This window comes from Podarcis muralis, chromosome 7 (genome assembly GCF_964188315.1).
Source record: "Podarcis muralis chromosome 7, rPodMur119.hap1.1, whole genome shotgun sequence".
In the NCBI taxonomy this organism is placed as follows: Eukaryota; Metazoa; Chordata; class Lepidosauria; order Squamata; family Lacertidae; genus Podarcis; species Podarcis muralis.
In genome coordinates, this window is record NC_135661.1 from 35703056 (window position 1) to 35724613 (window position 21558).

Sequence of the window (21558 nt, forward strand, 5' to 3'; positions counted from 1 at the left end):
ATAACCCACTTCAGTCCTGCAGTGGTGAGGAGGGGAAAGCACTTTGCATATGCTTTGTGGCACTGTTTTCATTAGAATCCTCAGCAGTAAAAACAAGTTGAGAGGTTGAATCTTGGCCCAAATTAGACCCTTTGCGGGTGTCCTGGTAAGAGTTTGCCATTTTGAATGGAAGTCTGTCGGCGAGGGTGACAGGTGACTTATTAACCCCGGCTAACATGTTAGCTAGAGAAAACGCTGGATCTCCACTTTCCCTTTAACCGTGCAGAAAAGAGTTCGTTTACTTTTGCTCCTCTCCTCCCCTCATTATTTGATAGTTCTTTAAAGAGTTGCAAGTTTTACTTTGGCTGCTTTTGATCAGAAGGAAACGGCAGTGCTGGAGCCGAAGCGCTGCAGTGTCTCTGGCTTTGAACTCACCAGGTCTAAAAGCCTGCAAGAATATTTTCCCTTTCAGCTTTCTAGCCTGGCTCATACAACTTCCTGATAAAGGGATATGTTAAATTGTCCTTAAGGACGACTAGAAAGGTAAGCTTTCCCATCCAAAACTCACAATGGAATTGATTAAAAAAAATAAAAAAATTACGTACATTAAAAATTTAAATGTTAGCCTTTTGGAGTAGAAATTCTTTCTTTCCAATATTCTGCCTTCTAAAAAAGTTTTTTTTAAAGTGCTAAGTTTGTGGTGCATGCCTACAGCCATGGGTTCAGTCAGTGCGACAGTGCCCTCTAGTGGTATATGCTTTAATCATAGGTGTGAACTGTTTATTACTGTGACATTTTCCAAACTCCCGATCATGGGCACAATTGCTTTTAGGAATTAAAGTGGGAGGCACGCTCCGTGCTGATGCTAGAAAAGGTTTTACTTTAACACATTTAAAAGTAAGAACTGTCACTGAAGAGTTCACCCGCTGTGTTTCAGTGTGAGTAACTGTTCTGGGTGTGATTTCTCTGAGGATGTCTCTCCGAGAAAGCCAGTGTGGTGTAGTGGTTAAGAGCGGTAGACTCGTAATCTGGGGAACCGGGTTTGATTCCCCGCTCCTCCACATGCAGCTGCTGGGTGACCTTGGGCTAGTTATACTTCTCTGAAGTCTCTCAGCCCCACTCACCTCACAGAGTGTTTGTTGTGGGGGAGGAAGGGAAAGGAGAATGTTAGCCGCTTTGAGACTCCTTAGGGTAGTGATAAAGCGGGATATCAAATCCAAACTCCTCCTCTTCTTCTCCTCCGTATTTGGTGTGAAGGAGACCAACCTATAGCAATGAATCATCCAGAGGCACAGTGGGCACCCTCTTCCATTTACTTTGGAAGTAGGTGGGTGTCCTGAAACAACTCAATTGGTTAGAGCGTGGTTCTAATAATGCCAAGGGGCATAGTGTTGCATTGCAAGGGGTTGGACTAGATACAGTGTTTCCGAACCTTGGGCCTCCAGCTGTTTTTGAACTACAATTCCCATCATCCCTGACCACTAGTCTTGCTAGCTAGGGATGATGGGAGTTGTAGTCCAAAAACAGCTGGAGGCCCAAGGTTGGGAAACACTGGACTAGAAGACTCTCAGGGTCCCTTCTATGATCTATGAACCAGGAACTACTGGATCTATGTACAGCTCCCCTTGTGGTGAGCCATTGAACTGCTGGTGGCCGGTTTGCAGTGAAACATCTTCAGGTCCTAGACTGACTCCACCCACCCAGTCTGGTCATTGGAGCCTCTTAGACAAGGAGGAACATAAAAGGGCTTCCTGTGACAACTGAGTTTGGCTTGAGCAGCAGGGCCTTCCTGAACTCTGGTGTGTTCTTGCATTCATGGTTATTTACCAATCTTGATCCTTAACTTGCTTTTCTTTCCCAGTGCCTGGTTTGTCCTTCGGATCTGGTCTACTCTTCAGTTCTGTCGGCCAGTTTTTCATGACTCCTAGTTCTGGCTCACTCCAGATTTCTGCCCATGGCTCAGCCCTGCCCAGCTGGTAGTTTTGGAATTACTGATTTATTGGAAACAAGAGCAAGAATGAATTGGGGTAAGTGGATTAAATTGGAACTAATTCTTAATTTGCCTTCTTATAAAAAATGTTTCACACAGCTCCCTCTATTGGAGATATAAAGTGTCGCATTGCATCTAGGAATGGAGACATGGGTAGGCAAACTAAGGCCTGGGGGCCAGATCCGGCCCAATCGCCTTCTAAATCCGGCCCGCGGATGGTCCGGGAATCAGCGTGTTTTTACATGAGTAGAATGTGTTATTTAAAATGCATCTCTGAGTTATTTGTGGGGCCTGCCTGGTGTTTTTACATGAGCAGAATATGTGCTTTTATTTTAAATGCATCTCTGGGTTATTTGTGGGGCATAGGAATTCATTCATATTTTTTTTCAAAATATAGTCCAGCCCCCCACAAGGTCTGAGGTACAGTGGACTGGCTGCCTGCTGAAAAAGTTTGCTGACCTCTGATCTAGGAGCTTGGTTTGCAGAGTTTGTCTTAGGGAACCTTGGGAAAATTTCCCAACCCAGTCTTTCAATTGCTGGGGGCCTTGGGGAAATTACATGGTCCCCTGCACTCTAGTTTTCAACCTAGCAAGTGATTCCCTTAGCAAACAGGTCCAGAGATCAATGTGCTATGGACAACGTATGGATTGCCAGGCGCAGCAATAGTTCCAGATGACTCTAGTGAGTGAAACTCATTAGCATTCTTCAACAAACAGTGAGGAGGGCTGGGTGGGCAGGGGGAGCACAAAATGAATAACCAGCTAATGAGCACTGATTGTGAGGCAAAAGTGGGGAAGAGCGCAGGAGCCTGTGTATGTGAAATGATACCTTGTGCAGGGAATAACTTGCCTGCTAGTGTTTCAGAAGCTGCCTCAGGGACGTCATCTGCTGTTTGAGAGAGAGATGCCTGCACTATTATCTACTTAATGGCCCAAATGATGTAACAATTGATATGGAAATAGGCCCAAACTAAGTTGCTTGTAGTTCAAATCCCAGAGGCTGCTCAAAACTGTCTGCCCAGATTTTATTTAAATTTCCTTTTTGGGGAGTGGGGTGTGTGCAGCCGTGGGGGTTTGTTTGTAATGTGCTTTTCTGAGGCTTGCAAAGAGCACGAGACAGATGTTAGCCATCTCCTATTTCTTTTGAGATGAAACGGCTCCAGACTGGTGTTCTGACTGACACCGATTATTAATATGTCAAGAGAGAGTCAACATAGCTGAGGCTCCAGGTGGTGCAAACATCGCCCCCCCCCCCCAAAGCCAGACAGAAGGCGTATCTTCATCTCAGATGTAAATTGGTATGAGAGTGATTCCTAGGGAATTCTGGGTACTGTAGTTCTATGCCCAGGAGCCCTAATGCAGAAATCTCACCAAACTACAAATCCCAAGTGTTCTTCGGGGAAATGCTGGCTGTTAAACTGCTTTTCTCCTCAGTCTGGGGAACTGGACTCAAACTCCAACCAGTGTGGTCAATATGGATGTTATTTATTCATTTAGAAAAATGTCTAAACTGCTTAATAAAAACCAACCAACCAGCTTCTAAGGGGAGGTTCTAATAGGATTCCTTGCAATACAAAACAATACAAAACAATTATCGATAATTCATAGAAAAGGAAAGCAGCAAATACTATTCACATATAATAGGGATGGGAAACCTTTATCGGCCCAAGGGCCACATTCCCTCCCGGACAACCATTTAGGGGCCACATGATGGTGGTGGATGGAGCCAGATGCAAACATAGGTATGTGGATATTATATTTAATGTGGGTACATTTTATGTAGAAACCTCTGCCTTATACTGCACAAAGGTAAGAGTCACACCTGTATCATCACACACCTTTGCCTCTAGCCCCACCTGCCAGTGGCATGTTACAGGTGCCACAAAATACCTGTTCCACATCTGTAAGAGATCAGTGTTGTTTTGTGGCAACACACACACTTTGAAACTCCCTGCCTATTGACATTAAGCAGCTCCCTTCACTGTACTCTTCTCAGTGTCTGCTAAAAAACATTTATGTTTACGTAAGCCTATCTAGAAATGCAGAATGCTGACGTGCTTTAATTTGGTTTTTAGCTTTCTATTGATTTTTATTATTTTTTAATGTCTTAAAAAGTTGTTTTTAACTGTTGCTGCTGATAATCTAATAGTTTTTTTTTCCTTTTTACAAATTGCTTTGAGGTTGTTGTGTGTGTTTTTTTGCAATCAAGTGGGATATAAATTGTATTAAATAAATGAAATAAGTTTGGCTCCCAGAAAGTTGCCCATCAGGAAACGTGGCCCTTGGGCTGAAGAAGGCTCCCTGCCTCTGGCCTAAGCAAAAAAGTCCCAAACAGGCTTTCATCCTTCTAGAAGGTGTGCCAATTGCTTAATTATTGACTTTTTTGCACTTTTTCTGCACCTTTCTCAGCTTCTCTCAGTCTATATACTCTTGAACTGCAAGCTCTTTTAGGGACACCATTTTAGTTAGCCGTTTTTTGGCCTTCCTTTCCTCCATCTTCTCTTGGAAGTATAGAAAGTCCTTGCCAAGTTCGTATGCTAAGGAAATCATTGTTTCCAGCAGGGGCATGTAGTACCTGTGACCAGGATGCTTCTCAAGGCGTAGCAAAGCTTTCTCTCCAAATTCGTAGGCACCTCTGGAGTTTTCCAGATCTTTGTGACAGACGACTATGGCACAGAGAGTTGGGACCAATAGGGTGGGCCGATGCTTGACAAGTTTCTCTTGCAGAGCTATAACTTCCAGAAGTACCTCCAAAGCTTTGGTAAACTGTCCTCCCCGGAGGCAACTATAGGCCTCCTCCAGTTCCGGTCTCACTAAGAAGTCAATAAATATTCTAGATGTCCGGGTGTATTCCATGGAATACAGAAGCCGCAAGTAATCTTGGAAGGCTAACTTCCTCTCGATGATGATTTCGTCTGTGAAGTTCCCCGTCATACACTTCTTGGGAAATGCAATATCCTCCATTTCATCATAAAACTCCTTCAGAAGATTCATGTGCAGCTTTTCGAAATCTGAATACCGACGCTCAATCACTGATCTGTTGCTGTCGAAGCTGCCCGTCTGGATGATGAGGATCTGGTACGTCTAGCGGGCAACACACAAATGAAACAATTGAGAAAAGCTTTGGTGGCTCAGGAAGAAGGCTGGCACTACTGAAGCCAGCAGCACCATCAGGACATGGTGCTAATACCATCAGGAGCAGATGCCCAGGCCCCCACTCAGCAGAATGAGCAGGAGGGCCCCACAAACTCAGTAGGGCTGCCTTAACTTGTTTTGAAATAGTCTTAAAGAGGGGTAGTTGTGGCAGCGGCGTAGCGTGGGTTGTCAGCACCTGGGACAAGGCAAGTAATTTGCGCACCCTAACCCCTAACCATGGTCATTAATACTGACGGCTCTACTCTGGGGCAAACTTCGTGGTGACTACTGCCCTCCGTGGTGTTGTTTTTGCAATTGAAGGACCCCTGCCTCAAATAAAGCATCTTGGGGATTGGGGACTGGGATTTGCCAAGGGAGCTGGGAATTGCAGTTCAGTGGCGGGTCAGGGGGAGAGGGTCCCTTCCACGTCTGGGTGCCGTGGGCCCCTTTGCGCCAAGACGCGCGTCTTTGGGCGTCGCGGCGCAGCCTTCTCGGTCTCCCTCCCCGGCCCGGCTAGCCCCGACGCAGCTTCTTTCTGGTACGGGGAGGGGGCTTCTTTCTGGCGCAGGGAGGGGGCGGCTCTGGGGCCAGTGCGTCGGCCGGCCTCCGGCGCGGGTGGGCGGTCTTGGCGCGCAGGCACTAGAGCGCAGGTGGCTCCGGCTGGGCGCTTCATTCGCCGCTGGTGGCGCGTTTGGCGGGCTGCGCGTGTCCAGACAGTGACCCGAGCCTGGGCGGCATGGCGCTTGGTGCCAGAGCCTCCACCCGCAGCGCCCCGTCGGGAGACCCGGCTGGAAGGAGCCTCGAGTCAGCTGTCGGACGCGGCTGAAGCAGCCAGGGCGGCATGGCAGGCGGCGGCGGCTCTTCGGCGACTCCGGAGGCAGCGAGCGCGCCCCCCCCCGAAGTTGCACCCGGTGCGGCCGGCCCCCCCTGCACCCCCCACGCTACGCCACTGAGTTGTGGTGCCCCATTCAGTGCAGATTCTGAACTCTGCAGAAATGATCGTAAATATCCCTGTTTGAAAAGGCCCATCTAGTCTAGCATCCTGTTCTCAGTGGCCAACCAGATGCCTGCGGGAAGCCAGCAAGCAGTCCAGAATGCAACAGCGCTCTGCCCACTAGGATTTCCAGCAACTGGTGCTCAGGGACCTACTGCCTCTGACAATTTAGGTATAACGTACAACATGGCCATGGTGGTTCGTAGCTGGTGATAACCTTATTCTCCATGATTTTGTCAAAGCCTGAGGTAGGAAACTGGATTTGGCTAATGGGCTAGAGCTGCTAGACCGTTATCTCTTCCCTCCTGCATCGCAAGCCATGTTTGACAGGTGGTCAGGGAGTGTTATATTGCAGAATGCTTTCCAATGGCATTCTGAAGCCCCCCCCCGCAGAGCACTATTTTTCAGAGTGATGGTTTTTCAGAGCACTTTGCAAGCTGATTGTTGGTTCACACAAAGCTGTGTGCTTTGCAAAGGGTGGATTGGTGGTGCCTGCCAAACCCCTTTTGGCTGAGCCATGCCTCGCACCTGACATCGTATGACATCACTTGTAGAACAGTGGTGTGGTTTGGCCAAAATGTCTCCAAATGTTTTCACCCATACAGGCTTACATTTGCTTACCACATATTTAGAGAAGGGCTTCTCTACAATTCTGGCTGACGGGATTTCGAAAAGGACCTTGACTTCTCTGCAGTTGCGCTTCTCATTCCGCCAGTATTCTTGGAGTTCCTTAGTTGTCATGGAAGAGTTGGGACTTTGGACTCTTTTGTCACCTAAAAGAATGTATATATTTACTGAGTCCTTTTGGGGGTTGGGGAATATGTTCTAAAGTGCTCTAAAGTGTGTGTGCAGCTGTACGCAGACAGATAGATCCTTGGGAAATTGCTTAGGTATGGGTCTGTTTTCAGACATAATAGAAACCTTTCCCCTCATTTGATGACTCCTCCAATATGAAACCATTTCCATAGACAACTGTTTTATTGCACTAAAAGTAGAACATTATAGGGCTACTCCAGAGTTCCTTGGAAAGAGGGATTGATTGTTAAACCACTCTGGTGAGAGCTCTGTGAGAGGAATAAGGGTCCTAAGGGACGCGGGTGGCGCTGTGGGTAAAAGCCTCAGCGCCTAGGGCTTGCCTATCGAAAGGTCGGCGGTTCGAATCCCCGCTGCGGGGTGCGCTCCCGTTGCTCGGTCCCAGCGCCTGCCAACCTAGCAGTTCGAAAGCACCCCCGGGTGCAAGTAGATAAATAGGGACCGCTTACTGGCGGGAAGGTAAACGGCGTTCCGTGTGCTGCGCTGGCTCACCAGATGCAGCTTTGCCACGCTGGCCACGTGACCCGGAAGTGTCTGCGGACAGCGCTGGCCCCCGGCCTCTTGAGTGAGATGGGCGCACAACCCCAGAGTCTGTCAAGACTGGCCCGTACAGGCAGGGGTACCTTTACCTTTACCTTTACCTTTAACAACTCTCAGCACCAGTAACAGACTACAGTTCCCGGGATTTTTCAGGGAAGAATGTGGCCTGGGGAGGGTCACAATGTCCAGAGTGGTCTGTAGGGACACCAGTGGTGCTAACTTGAATAAATCGGGCGGGGGGGGGCAGGTAAGCCCTGCCACACATAATCAATCATTTGACACAGTGCATTCACACCATTTGAATGGCATTGCCCATAAACTTTTTTGAGGGGCTGGCCCCCTCATTTATTTTATTGGCTGCTAGGCATTGGCTTCTATGAGGGTCACAATTGGTCTCTGGACCTGAGGTTTCCTCACCCCTGACTTGCAGAGTTACCTGTCCAGGCCTTACCTGAGATGTCAGTGGGTTCTGTCTGCTCCTGGGTTGGCTGAAATGAAGTTAGGGTTTCATAGCCATCTCCTTCATCTGAATGGGCGTCTTCAGCAGACTCGGCTATAACCCCTTGGACTTCCTTCTGATGGTCTTGTAAGCAAAGTTGGCCTTCCTCCATTGCGGAGCTGTCAGAAATAGACAGCTATTTCATTTTTTTAAAAATCAAAGTTGTTTACAACAAAAATACGTAAATACATAAAAAACCATACAGAAGAAACATATTAAAAATTTAAAACAGACATCAATTAACCATTGTGGGAAGATGCCCTCTTAATTTCCTGCATAGGCCTGATGGAGTAGAAAAGTTTTCAGCAGGCATTTTAAAGTTAAAACGGAAGGTGTGTGTTGAATCTCTGTTTGCAGAGTATTCCACATTACTGAACTGATGACCCTAAAGACACAGTTTCTGGTTGTTGTCAACCGAATCTCACCAACTCGAGAAATGATCAATGATGCTCCTGCAGATTATCTCAGTGATGGAGCTGGGATATAAGGCTTCAGGCGAATCACGTGTACTTTCCCACTTGTCTGTGCCCTACGCCATCTCTGGGCCCCATAAAAATCTTCCCTAAAAATGGGTCTCTACATACACCTTCACACATCTCTCTATCTTCAGTGCAGGCAAGCAAAGGGACCTCTTCTGACACTTGTTTTCAGGGCCCACCCTACTCCTGTTACTGTACTCTTAACTTTTAAATTCAGATTTTCAGAGTGTCACAATCCCCCCCTGGGACTTGCTGGTGAAGGGCAGGCAATTAACTGAATTGTCATCATTTCGTTTTTTAAATGATTTTATATTTCAGGTAGCAAAATATACCCAAACAAGGAAAACGGAGCTTAGTAATTGTACAGAGAAGAAAAGAAAAGTAGCAGCTGGACGAATGTAGCTACCAAACGTAAGTCTGTCATAAGTCTGCCTCTGGCCCCATCCACCACTAGTATGTGACCCACAAGGTAACGCAGCCCCTGAATTGAAAAAGGGTTCCCTATCCCGGAGTATAGAGAGTGGAGGCAGATTCCTGCCTCTGTGAGCAAACCCAGGCGAAGACTTATATAGAAAAGAGCAAGAGAGGGTGGCACCACTCCCCTAGGTGTGCGAATCATGACAGCTTGTTGTTATAAATGTGCCTCCGTATGGTGGAACGCAGAGACAGCCACCTACGTCTCTTCCCCTGACATGTAACACAACATCAAACTGTCATTGTGAGTTAACTAAGCAAACTGGGACCAGGTCCCCTCCTCCCCCAAAGCCACTTCAGATGAAAAACGAGCCATTTTTAAAAGTAGGTTTCACGTTCGAGCCTTCAACCTTTCATAGCCGCAGTCGGCCGCCGAACCGGTGACATGCTAGTAATTGCAATAGTTCAAATAGCTAAGCCCACGTTTCCGAAGGTGTTCAAAAGCAGCATGAATAAAGAGCCTGTCGTTTTGGCATAGGTGGCACATTAATGGAGGGAGGGGAAATCAATGCAAACAATCAGCTTTAAACTTGCAAAAGCAGCAGCTTCCACAAATGGTCATTAACAAGAATTTCACCTTTAAGAGGTGAAAAAAAAGCAGTTAGCCTACTAACTTGCGGACCATTTTTTTCTCTCCCTTTCCTCCCACCTCCTGCTCATTAATGTTCACACTTGCAATCATCTCTAAAGTAATCTATGTATCCTAGTGTAGCCTCACATTCTAGAGTTCTGGATCAGACTCCATGGTTCCGTGGGTGTGGGCAGGGAGGCAGCTGCCCCCCTAAAGTAAGTAAATAAAAAATAATTAACTGATCAGTTGCGTCAGTTCTGCCCTCCCTAACATAAAGCCTGCACCCATTAAAATAAATCTTGGTTACAACCATGCAAGGTTCTACGTTGCCCACTATCCAGAGGACAGCCAGACATTTCTGGAAAGCCCCTGCTTGAGCTCTTTACTGACAGCAGTTCCTGGTTGGCAGGAACCCTGAACACAAAGCTGGTTCAAAGTTCTTTTGGGGTGGCACCTTCAGGGGCCCCTTTTTGAGTCAGTTTGCCCCTTCCTTGCCACTGTGTTCAGCTGCTCTCCTCCTCTGCCACACTGTTTCTGCCATCTTGCTCTTCCCAGACATGGCCAGAGAGCAAGCAAGGACTGCTCAATTATTCAGTGATCTAGCTACGAAAGGAATTAATAAAAGGCAGAAACCCACCCAGCCACCCACACCCCTCTCCCCATATATATATATATCTATCACACATTTCTGTAACAAATACCTAACTAATTTTACTAACTGCTACTTGGCCACCCACAGATCACAGACATAAAATACTGACCTGGTTAATAATCTAGAAATTGTTTCCTTGACAATGGTTTTTAGAGTCTCCAGAACTTCATGGCAGCTGCGTTTCTGCTTTCTCAAAATGTCCAAAAGTACCAAGTTTCACTTTACATCTCATCAGCCAACTTCTCTTTTTTACTGTACCAAAGAAGGAAGCTGTGTTTGGACTTCCTGGTTCAGTTTATTTGCTGCTTGTCGAGAAGGCGCTTGCTGCAGTAATGAAACCAGGAGAGAAGCTTCAGTGTGTGCTGTTCCACATATTCTGTGTTTAAGAGAGATGGTGCCTGTTTTCTTGCTCTGCATTGGAATAGGGGACTAGTGTGCCCCTCCCCCCGTTATGTCTCTATTAGCACAATTAGTTTCCCTGCTAATTACATTAATATGATGAGCCAAACATGGCCTGTCCCACGTGAAAACTAGGCAAGCAAATAGTACTACAATCCACGGAGCCCAATTAAATACATAAAAGCAGGAAATGGGAAGCTTTTTTTAGTCTGGGAGCTGCTTTCCCTTCTGGGCAACTTTCTGAGGGTCATGTGCCAGGGATTGGTGGGGCCAGAGAGAAAAGTGGGTAGGGCAACAAATCATCATTATTTTTTAACCTTTCATACAGGTGAGTTTCTCCATACTTTCACATTCCTCTTTCTGCCCTCCATCCAGACAAGCAAAAGGCATTCTCAAAGTACAGGCACGGATGGAGTCCAGCCAGGCAAAAGCACTCAAGGTGTGAAGCAAGGATAGGTGAGGGGTGTGGCCTGGAGGGAAGGGGTGTGGCCTAAGGAGAGCTCCAAGGAGCAGTTACAGGACGCTGCAGGGCTGCTTCTGACCTCCAGGCCTGAGATTCCCTGCTCCTCTTTTAATCCTTCTACAGTGCAATTGTAAGAATGTTCTATAGGACCAGAGGCATTGTGCATCCATGGAGGAGAGGACCTTTTCAGTGGTGGCCCTCAACACTGAATTATTTTTGGCACCAGTTGATTTTATTTGCCCGGGTTTTAAAAAAAACATTTTCCATATTATTTGAGCTGGTTGAACAGTTTTAGACCACTTCTGGACTGCTGCCATTTTGTGAGCAGGCTTCAATTGCATAATGTCAAATTGAGGTTGCATAATTAAAATGGGTTTGGGACTCTTATGCAACAAACCTACTTTTTTTGGGGGGGGGGAATGGTCCTTTTTCTGGGGTGGAAAGTGTCAGAATATGTACTGGAAAGTGTGGGATAATGATTGCTTGATGCATGCTCACTAAATTACCAGTGTCTTACAAGCTTCTGCAAATTTTGTGCAAACAAATTATTATTATTATTATTAAATTATTATTTATTAAATTTGTATACCGCCCTTTACCTGAAGATCACAGGGCAGTTCACAGCATAAAAATACAAAATAAGAACAGGAAATACATAATAAAACAAAAACAAACAAACCAGTAACCCCCCCCCCCTCAAACACATTTTAAAGCCCATAGAATGTTTAATCAGCCAAAGTCCTGGTTATAGAGAAACATTTTCAGCTGGTGCCTAAAGATATGTAATGAAGGTGCCAGGTGAGCCTCCCTGGGGAGAGCATTCAACAATGAATGCTTAATATGAATGTTGCCTGGATTCACCCTTAGTGTATCACTGCTCGGAATTTATTGTGGTTTGATTCTTATTATTGTATTCTTTAATACTGGGTTGATACTTGGTATTTTTATATATTATCTCAGTTGGCATCTGTCTTGGTTTTAAATTTTTGTATGTATGTGCTGTTGTTCTAAACTGGTTTTTATATTTCAATAGTTTTTTAAAAATACGATTTTATATATGCAGTTGTTTTAACTGAATTTGTTTTAACTGCATATATGTAACAGTTTTAAAAATATGTTGTTTTATCGTAAATCACTTTGGGGTGCTTCATGGGAAGTGATTCATAAATATTATTATTATTATTGTTGCTGTTATTATTATTATTATTATTATTATTATTATTATTATTATTATTACCACCACTCTGAAATCCATGCTTATTTCAACATAAATAAACATTTACACAGATGTAACTCTTACTTCAGTGGAGTTTTCTCTAGGATGTGTGCAGCCCTAGAGTACTAGACCCAGACTAAAGGCCAAACTTAACACAGAATTTATTTATTTTCCTTTCCTCCTCCTTGGAGTTCTTCGTCGGGAGTTTTGTGTTTGATCCTGCTTGCTGTTTGCCACTCAACGAGCGTGCCGGTGGCATGCCATCTGAAACTTATCCTAAATCTGCCAATGGATATGTAACCAAGAAGGAATATTTCCAGGCTGCACAAAGCCCCCTTGATCTCTAAAGCAAAAGGAAACGGAGGAGCAAAGAATCTCCTTTTTCTTCTTTTCACTGTACTCAGCAATTTGAAGGCTCAATGGCTTGGTTATTGCCTGATAAGCAGGTCACTGTTAAAATAAGCTCTACAGATGTGTGAGCAGACAGTTCCTCAACTATAAATATAATTTTCAAACGGCTTCCTGTCAAAAACCACAAAAAGGGGTGGTAGAAATCTTCTCGATGATCACAACCGCAATGAGGTCGATCGGTGAAAGAAAATGCGGATTAGAAATGGGTTAGTGTAATAACAGAAGACTGATGAGTACCAATTTACTGTTCGGATTTATGAAAAATTAATTTCCTCCAAGAACTTTGTTTATATAGGACGTACAATTTAAACCTTATTTTTAAATTTCAAAAAGTGGATGCTTTTTTTTTAGTGGCTACGGCTTGAAGCATGTTTAAGCAGTTCCCAAGATACCTGCTTAGAAAGATTATGGGACGATCGCTCTCCCCACATATGTAAAAACATTTCTTCTAAAGAGATCAAAGTGGCACACAGAATGGCACACAAAGTGGCATTCTTCTTCCCCGTTTTATCTTCACAACAACCCTGTGATGTAGGTTAGGCTGAGAGACTGACTGGCCCAAGGCCACCCAGTGAGTTTCATGGCTGAAACCTGCTCTCCCAGGTCCCGGTCTGACATTTATAAATATTTATACTCTGAATAGAATTTAATTGAGCCATCCCACTGTGTTTTAGGTATTGTATCAATGCTTCAATTTCTAGCACAATATATCGTAAAAGGACACGTTAAATAAAGAAAATCTCGGGCATTGTTGGTAAAGTCCTAGTCTGTCACTGCCACTATTCTATTTCACACTTATTTTTTGCTGCATTCCCCCCGCTGTTCTTCTGCTAATGTTGCTCATACCATCTTAACACAATGCAAAATTAAACAGAGAAGCCTTATTACAGAAGCTGCCCTGCAATAGTGAACAATTTAAGTGCTAGAAACCAGTTATAGTGTCTCAAAGCAACATGAAAACCACAAGCTAGAGTGCTGGCCACCAACTCAGGTGACTTTAAAAGATTCTGGGTTGTTTCATCCCATGCTAGTCTAGACCTACTCAGCAGGTGCACTGAAGTTAGTGCACATCAGCATATGACAAACTGAGGTGTATTCTTTTCAACGAGTCTACTGTTAATATTTTGTCTCCGACTATCAGTTGCTGAGATTCACAGGAGCCATCTTCTGAAGAACATTGAGGGACCCCGATGTGACATCTTGAAGTTGCACTACGTCCTGACACTGCTCCACGCCCACCTCTGCATTTGACTGCAACAGGGTGTGTGTGCGGATCCCTCAAAAAAAGATTGAGGGGGCCCAAAGGGCCTTAGCCCCCTGGACCTGGTGCCTATGCTGGGAATTGTAAGTGGGAAGAATGCTGCCCAGGTCTTGCTTGTGAGCTTCCCATAGGCATCTAGTTGGCCACTGTGAGAACAGGTTGCTGAACTAGATCAGATCCAGCATGGCTCTCCTTCTGTTCATATGTTAACCAGAAAAGGAAACAAGGCTAAATGAGAAGATGCACCATCACAATCAGCCATGCTGTCAAAGATCAGCCAGGCAGAGTCCCCTTTGCCATATTTAACAAAAGCAAGATTGTGACTTGCCTCTATACAAAGAGCAGCAAGCAAGTCCATCTTTCAACAAGGTATACAAACATGTCTTCAAACCCAGTCTCATATATGGAAGCAGCAAGAACATGCTCCCTCCCCATCTAATATACAAGTAGATACTTAAAGGAGTCAACTATGAAGAACGTGCTCTTGCAAACAAACAATACTGAAATGCATTTAATGATTTAATGTCCCCTCACATCTAGAGTTGAGGGGGTGGGGAGAAGTATCTCAGTCATTGCCAATATGCCAGTGGGGTGGTTCTTTGATGTCTCTCCATGAAGAGTTTTTAGCTGAAGAGGCAAATGAAACTGGAAAGAATGAAGCACACTGGACAAAAAGGTTGGGTTGGAAATATTTTAGGAAACCAGCGTCTTTGGGACTCTTTGGGATTCAGCCTTGTATCTCTGTCTTCGACACACCGTACGTAAGTTCTTCTTTGGTACATCAAGGATGCTGAAGTACCCTAGAGATGTGAAAATAAGAAATGTGCGCATGAAGCAACAGAATAGCACAACCTCACAGAATCCCAGAAGTTTCTCCATTTCAACATCTTCTCAAATGAGCCTGTCTGTATCTCATTGGTAAAGCATTGGTCTTGCTTAGTGAGAGAGCATCTACTTTGCATGGAGAAGGTCCCAGGGTCAATCCCCAGCAACTCTGGGTAGGGGTGGGAAAGCACCCTGACTGGAATCCTGGAGAGCCACTGCCAGTCATTGTAGACAACGTTGAGCTAGATGGACCAATTGATGGACCTCTTTGGGAGCTGCCCAGAGAATTGTGCTTGTGGGGGGCCAATATGCATACCATTGAATAAATGAATAAAATAACCTAAGAATATTAATGGCCTAACTTTTAGTAAGCTTTTGTGTTTTCATTTTGTCGTCAGCTGCTTTGAGTGTCCTTTTGGGAAAAATACTTTTAATAAATATGAAATCTTTCCAGAGGCTCTGTGAAATGGAAGAAATTCAGGACCAGTGTAAGACAACTGATACACACTTCCAGACTTGGCAATTAAAGGAGAGGATATGGGAAATGTATGAGCCCATGTAATGCAGAAGAAACAGAGGTTGTGTGCACACCACACATTTCAAAGCACACTATTTCCCCCAAAGAATCCCCAGCTCCCTTAACGAATTGCAGTACCCAGGATTCTTTGGGCAAAGTAAAGTGCTTTAAATGTATGGTGTGTATCCAGCCATGGATACTAAGTGGGCCAAAGATTCACCCCAGATTCCACCCTGCAAGAGTGGCTGACTAACCAACTTGGCTCTTCCAGGCTTTGAAGGAAGTTAGTTGTCCATTCCTAGTCAGCAGCTCCTCCACAAGAGCCAGAGCAACATCACATCTGTGCAAAATCTCCTTTGTCAGATCCTGGATCGATGCTTCCTTCAGTGAAGGCTTTGTCTTTATGGAAAGCAGCACTCTCTCAGTCTTCTCCTGCTGGTCCAGAATGACTCTTTTCTTCTTCATCACCCACACAGGTATCATCCGGTTCTTTCTTCTTAATTTCCTGCTCTGTTGTGCCACACGCTTCTGCTTCATTGCTGGCTAGTGTGTCATAGCTCTTCCACTCTTCCACATGTAGCTTTACCAGAACATCTGTCTGTTCCATGTTCTGTTCTAGACACAGCTCAGAAGCACTGTTCAGCAGATCCTCATCGTCTTTTGTCCCGTGCATCATAGCAGCAATCTCCAAACTGTTGCTGTCCCTGAGATCCGGAATGTCATTGGATAAGATGTCGTGGACTATCACTGGCTCCACACCTCGTGTGTTCCACTTGGTTCCAGAAAAGTCAAGCATCCTTTTCACTGAACTGCAAAGGAACCAAATTGATCATCAGATGGAGATCTGAATGGATAAGGACAGACTACTTTGCTGGGGTGAGCTAGCTTCACTTTCTATGGAATCATAATATTTAAAGCTTGCTGTGGCCATGGCCTCCCTTATCGCTCTGCTTGTATGTGCCAAGACATCCTTGTCCATGACCTTCACTCAGTGGTGGCTGGTCCATTGAGGTGAGTGCCTTCAACTTGTTCTCACCTACCTACTTCCTTATTTACAACTAGCCCAAGGGTAGTAGCCCCCTGGCTGGCAGCTTCCTGCTTCTCAGTCTCAGAGTTTCCCTTGTGAAACTCAGCAGAGAGGAGGTTTGGGACAAAGCTAGAGTTAGTAGGCCCTGTCTGTCTTTGATTTTCAGGCTCCACCTACCATTGGCCTCCATTCCTTCTGCCACACCAGTTCCAATGAGCACCACCTGCTACAGCCTTCACTGCTCCAGCTCCACCACACTCAGCTCTGTCAATCTCCTTCCCACTTTCCCCTCCCTGCCCTTTATCCCAACAACAAACTCCTAGAACACCTACAGGATGCCACCTCTCTCCTTCCCCCTCTTAGATTCCTCCTCAGTGTCTGTTGTATTTGCAAGATGACAAATGAGCCACAGAGACTGAATTAGAAGCAACAAATTTTCTTTACCTGTGGGCTGCTGCCAAACTATATGCAGAAGTGAAGCTAGTCAGATCTAATTGGCTTCCTTTCCCTACTGGTTTCTTCTAGAAGTGATTCCCACCATGTAACCATTTCTAAATTACTTTAGTTCTTGCTCTCTTTACACCTATCTTTTCCATGAAGCCATTGGGCACAATGTTGCCACCTTGTTCCTGTGCCTTACTGCCACACTCGCACCATACACTGAAAGCACTTTAAGCAGCCATGTCTTCCCCCAAAATACGGTAATTATAGGAGCTGTAGTTTGTTAAGGACACTGAAAGTTGTTAGGAGATATCTATTCCCCTCATAGCGCTACAAATCCCAGGGTGATTTAACAAGAATTGCAGTTATGTGAGGGAATGGGGGCCTCCAACCAACTCACAACATCCTCAACAAAATACAGCTCCCATAATTCTTTTGACTGCTTAAAGTGTTTTCCTAGCACTTCAGGTGTATGGTGCAGATGGGGCCTATGCTTCTAACCCTGCCTAAGCACCTGGAAATAGAGCAGGGTTCCCAACCCCACAAAGGGAGTTCTGTGGTCTATCAGCATCTACAGCGGACACATGTGTTGCTGTCTAGCGGGGGCATGTCTAGCCTACATGTATCATGTATAATGCATGTATAATGTATAATGCATGTATAATGGGAACCCCATTATGCATTTAGTAAGTACAAAGCACTTGAATGTTGGTTACAAGGATAAAGTAGCCATAAAAGGAGAATTCCTGGATGTCAAGATCCAAGTATGGAGCAAATACTCTTTGGTGAGAGAACTCAAGTACAGATTTAAAATCACAAAAGATGCAGCAAAGTAAAATGTGTAAGTATAGGCTGTTAGACCTTTAAAATACACCCTTCTAAGTTCCTTCCACAGTCCTCTTCCTCTAGCATAGAAAAAAGACCACACATTTGGTAAGTTTAAAATAAAACTCTCAGATTCATGTGCTTTTCCATATAGCATTCAGAAAAAGTTGCACGGGCAATAAAACTTGGCTTAGTTACAGTGATGACAGTTCCAAAATGATTGGTATATGAACTCAAAAATAGTTGATGAGAGCCATGCAGTCTGAGCTGGAGCGACCAGCTCAAACCTCTTCATTGGCTGAGCTACTCAGGTAGATTGGAGGGAAACAAAGTCTTGATTACTTAGTCCATCCCAAGGTGAGCTAAGCCTGGCAGGACAGCTTACTCTATGGTCTTAACCCCTTCATGTATTAATTAGATTTAAGCATGTTGTTTATATGATGCTGGTTATCTCACACTGAATAGGGTAAGACATTGATGCCACAATGCTAAAAGCAAATTATTAAGTTGAATCGTGACCGTAGAGGCACCATTGACATAGCTAATTAAATCTTCATAGGAGCACCTCAAGTTGATGCTGTCTTAAAACACCCTATAAGCAAGCCCTGGAACAGAAAGCAGATCTGGTACCTTCTTCTTGCCCTAAAACAGCAAAGGCAGCAGATGATAGTCTCCTGGAAGCAGTTCAAGCACTTAGATGTCCTCATTTGTTTTGAGTTATTGATGCTATGTCCAGTATCCCTTGGGAATAACAAATGAGCTCTAGGGACTCAACTTGTAACCAGATTGACCCACTAAGGTCTAAATTAGATCTCAGCTCTTTTGATATCAGACATCTGCCCACCCCTACCCTGCTCCTATTGGCTTGGGTGCAGGTTCTTGAATAGTCAGCACACCAAAGTTTTATGACTCCATGGTAGGGTCATGTCATCTCACTAGCTGTATACTGCCATTGTGACAGCTCTCAGCCAATGCTTTGTTGCTATCTTCCCAAATAATTTGCATGCTAGGACCACATTGGTGGAAGTGTGCCAGCAAGGAGTAGGAGGAAAGGGACTGAGCAAGGTTCCAGCGTAGTGTATTTAGAGTTTTGGACTAGGACCTGGGAGACCAGACTTCAAATCCCTGCTTAACCAGAATTCATTTCTGACACCTGACCCACCCGGGGGGGTGGGGCTTCTGAGCCCTGAATAATGTTTTGGCTTATTTTTGGATTCCTGACACACAGGCCATGTTTTATTATTCTTGCTTTCTCATGGGAGGTATTTTTGATCATATTTTGGCTCTTGAACTGTGAGTCACATTTTCACTATTTTTTGGCTCCTCATATGCAAGTCACTTTGTGCTTTAAAAAAAAAATTTAAAAAGAAGTCCTGACCCACATATTATGTTTTGGCTCATTTTTTTCACTCCTACCTCACAGGTCACGTTCTTGCCCATTTTTTAGAGACCTGGCCCACTGGTCAAGAGCTAATTGTGATGAATGGGCCAGGGAGCCAGAAAATGGCCAAAATTGCGACCCCAAAATGGCGAAAAATGTGACCTGTACATCAGTGTAGCACAGACCTGTGTGATGGTTTGAGTGCTGAACTATGTATGACCTGGGAGATGAGGATTTCAATCCCTACTTAGCCATGAAGGTTACATGGCTAAACATGGGCCAATCACTGCCTCTCAGCCTAACCTACATCACAGGGATGTTGGGAGGAGAACATGGAGGACTATATGCATCACTTTGAGCTCCTTGAAGAGGGTGGTATATAGAAGAAATAAGTAAATATATTACACAATTACACTCTCCAGAAAGGACTGCCTGTGGCAACCTGTTGTGTGTACACTGTGTGGCACACCAAGCTTTGCTTCCTGTAATGTGTGAAATTGCAAACATTGCTGTTTTGAGAGGTGACGTCCAGAAGTCTTTTTGCCATGCATGAAGTGATAAATGTGGAGCTGAGCGCATAAACAAAATAAAATCTATAATTTTATCTCTGCCCTAAGATCTCTGCAGCTTCTACCTGTATTATAATGTTTATTTATGTTTTATACCCAAACACGTTTAACCCTCATATTTGAAAATCTCCCCCATCTCTTGAGCGTCACAATAGTACTTTCTGCAATTCCAGATTTTTCTTGCTAGGTACCCATTTGTCCATATGGGGGCGACAAGTGAGTAGAAAATGTACTTTCAAATGGTATTTGAAAATAAAATTGCAAGCGTATTGTAGTGAAACAATAAAATCCTTCCTTTCTTCCTTGGATGACATTTATTGAAATTCTTCCTTATGGATGTGGTGCCATTGACATAACCAGCTGGGTCTGCTGTACATTCATACTGACTTCCAATATGCTATCAACAATATTATTCGTTCTGGACTGTCAATTCCTTCTGATTTTATCCTTAACCTTCTTATTTCATCTTGAAGAGAACAATCTATGCAAATTCCAGTATACTTAGCAGATGAACTGTGAAGACCTGCTGTGCTTGATGCCTTTCCCCCCAAAACACAAATATGTTTTATTTTTATTTTACTTTTATTAGGTGGGATACTTATTCCTACTTTTGTGGGAACCTGATACAAGCTCCAGTATTATACAGCAAGCACATAGGCCAACTATTTGTTTAAGACTAGTAACGAACTATTAGACATTGTATATCAAGAATACATAGCTCTTCCTTCCCATTTTACCCTCACAACAGTCCTGTGAGGTAGGCTAGGCTGAGAAACTGTGACAGCAAGTTTCTTGACTGAGTAGGAATCTGAATCTTGGTTTCCCATGGCCTAGTCCAGCACTTGAACTGCTATGCCATATAGTGCCAGGTGAAGACCTTTTTATCCACAAACGGCTTTTAAACAACTTTAAAAAATAAATAGTAATAAGCTGGACTTACCCATATTATGAGACAAGTTTTATTCTGTATGCTGCTTTTACTGTTTTATATTTTATTTTTCATAGTATATATATTATATTAATTTTTTGTGAGCAACCTGAGGATAATCCATTATTGGGTATTTTTAAATAAAGGGTTGTAAGATGAGATTTTATGACACAGGGTGGTTGAAGCCAGGAGATAAACACAATTTTAACAGCAGAAAAATTGTTTCTTATATTGTATTTTGTTGTACTACAATTTGCATAGAGTACAATGTGTAATACAATAAAATACAATATAATAAATAAAAGCAATAAAAATACAATTAATACAAATATTTAATGCGGGCTTTTCGTGGTCCACCTACATGAAGTTTGTGGACCACATGTAGTCCATGGCCCACAATTTGGGAACTCTTGGTGTGGAGCACTTGGCTGAGTTCAGAACAGGGAGAAAAGCAAGGAATTTTCTCAATTCCTTCCTCTGCTAGCTGACAGGTTTGCCTTAGGAGTCCAGGTACCAAATAATTAAAAACAATGAAAGGATGAATATGGTACTCGTTGCATTCTTGCATTTTTGTTTTATTGCCAAGATTTTTATACTGGCCTTTCCAGCACCAGTTTGCAGTAAGTTAAAAAGAATAGAATACAACAGCCACTATAACAGTGTTAATTATTTAATTTAAAAACAGTAGAATACAATAAGCAATGTTATTTATTTATTTACTTAATCAAAAGCAATAAAAGACAACAGACAAATAATGTTAATTCTTTAATTAAAAGTAATAAGGCACCAAGCAATATAATCAGCAACAGTTAATTACAAATATTAATGATTAATGCTACAGTTGTTATTAATAACTGCTACTGTTCATAACAACCGATTAGCTGTTTTCATTCGCTTGAATCTGTACTGAAAAACACAATAGCGAAGGAGAACCAAGCCCTTTGGCTACACTTCAGGCCCCGCCTCACGACTCCCTCTCCCGAGTCACCAATAAGTGCCTTTCTCCTCCCGTCGCGCATTTGTCCATTGGTAGCTCGCGCGCCCGCCAACCAATCTGCGTTCAGAAATTGGCTGTCCGGACCGTCAATCCTGAACGCTCCCACCTCTCTTTGCCGCCCGCCTCTCTTCGAGGTGGACAGGTCCGCTGTCCAATCCGGATCCACGCACTGG

At 44.1% G+C, this 21558-nt stretch overlaps 1 protein-coding gene and 1 long non-coding RNA gene across 3 annotated transcripts; one reads left to right on the forward strand and one right to left on the reverse strand.

The window, feature by feature from the left end:
* Positions 1-45: 45 nt before the first annotated feature.
* LOC114602226 (uncharacterized) lies at positions 46-19766 on the forward strand. 2 transcript variants are annotated; one of them, XR_013393620.1, is made up of 3 exons: positions 46-522; positions 1841-2006; positions 8747-9721. It is a non-coding gene; the product is annotated as an uncharacterized LOC114602226 (long non-coding RNA). The 2 variants fall into 2 exon arrangements; XR_013393621.1 differs by lacking the exon at positions 8747-9721 and adding an exon at positions 15837-19766 and having other exon boundaries at positions 47-522.
* SNX20 (sorting nexin 20) lies at positions 4357-10395 on the reverse strand. The gene is made up of 4 exons (XM_028740184.2): positions 10235-10395; positions 7902-8068; positions 6719-6870; positions 4357-5052 (listed from the first exon to the last, which is right to left on the reverse strand). The coding sequence occupies exons 2-4, from the start codon at positions 8059-8061 to the stop codon at positions 4384-4386; spliced, it is 981 nt and encodes a 326-aa protein (XP_028596017.2). The 5' UTR covers positions 8062-8068; positions 10235-10395; the 3' UTR covers positions 4357-4383.
* Positions 19767-21558: the final 1792 nt, after the last annotated feature.

Bases quoted from the DNA above. Each gene is read 5' to 3' on its own strand.
- SNX20 (XM_028740184.2), bottom strand. From the start codon at position 8,061: ATGGAGGAAGGCCAACTTTGCTTACAAGACCATCAGAAGGAAGTCCAA. The intron at 6,871-7,901 runs GTAAGGCCTGGA...ACATTCTTTTAG, and splicing joins AGAACCCACTGACATCTCAG to GTGACAAAAGAGTCCAAAGT. The intron at 5,053-6,718 runs GTAAGCAAATGT...GTTGCCCGCTAG, and splicing joins AGCCCTTCTCTAAATATGTG to ACGTACCAGATCCTCATCAT.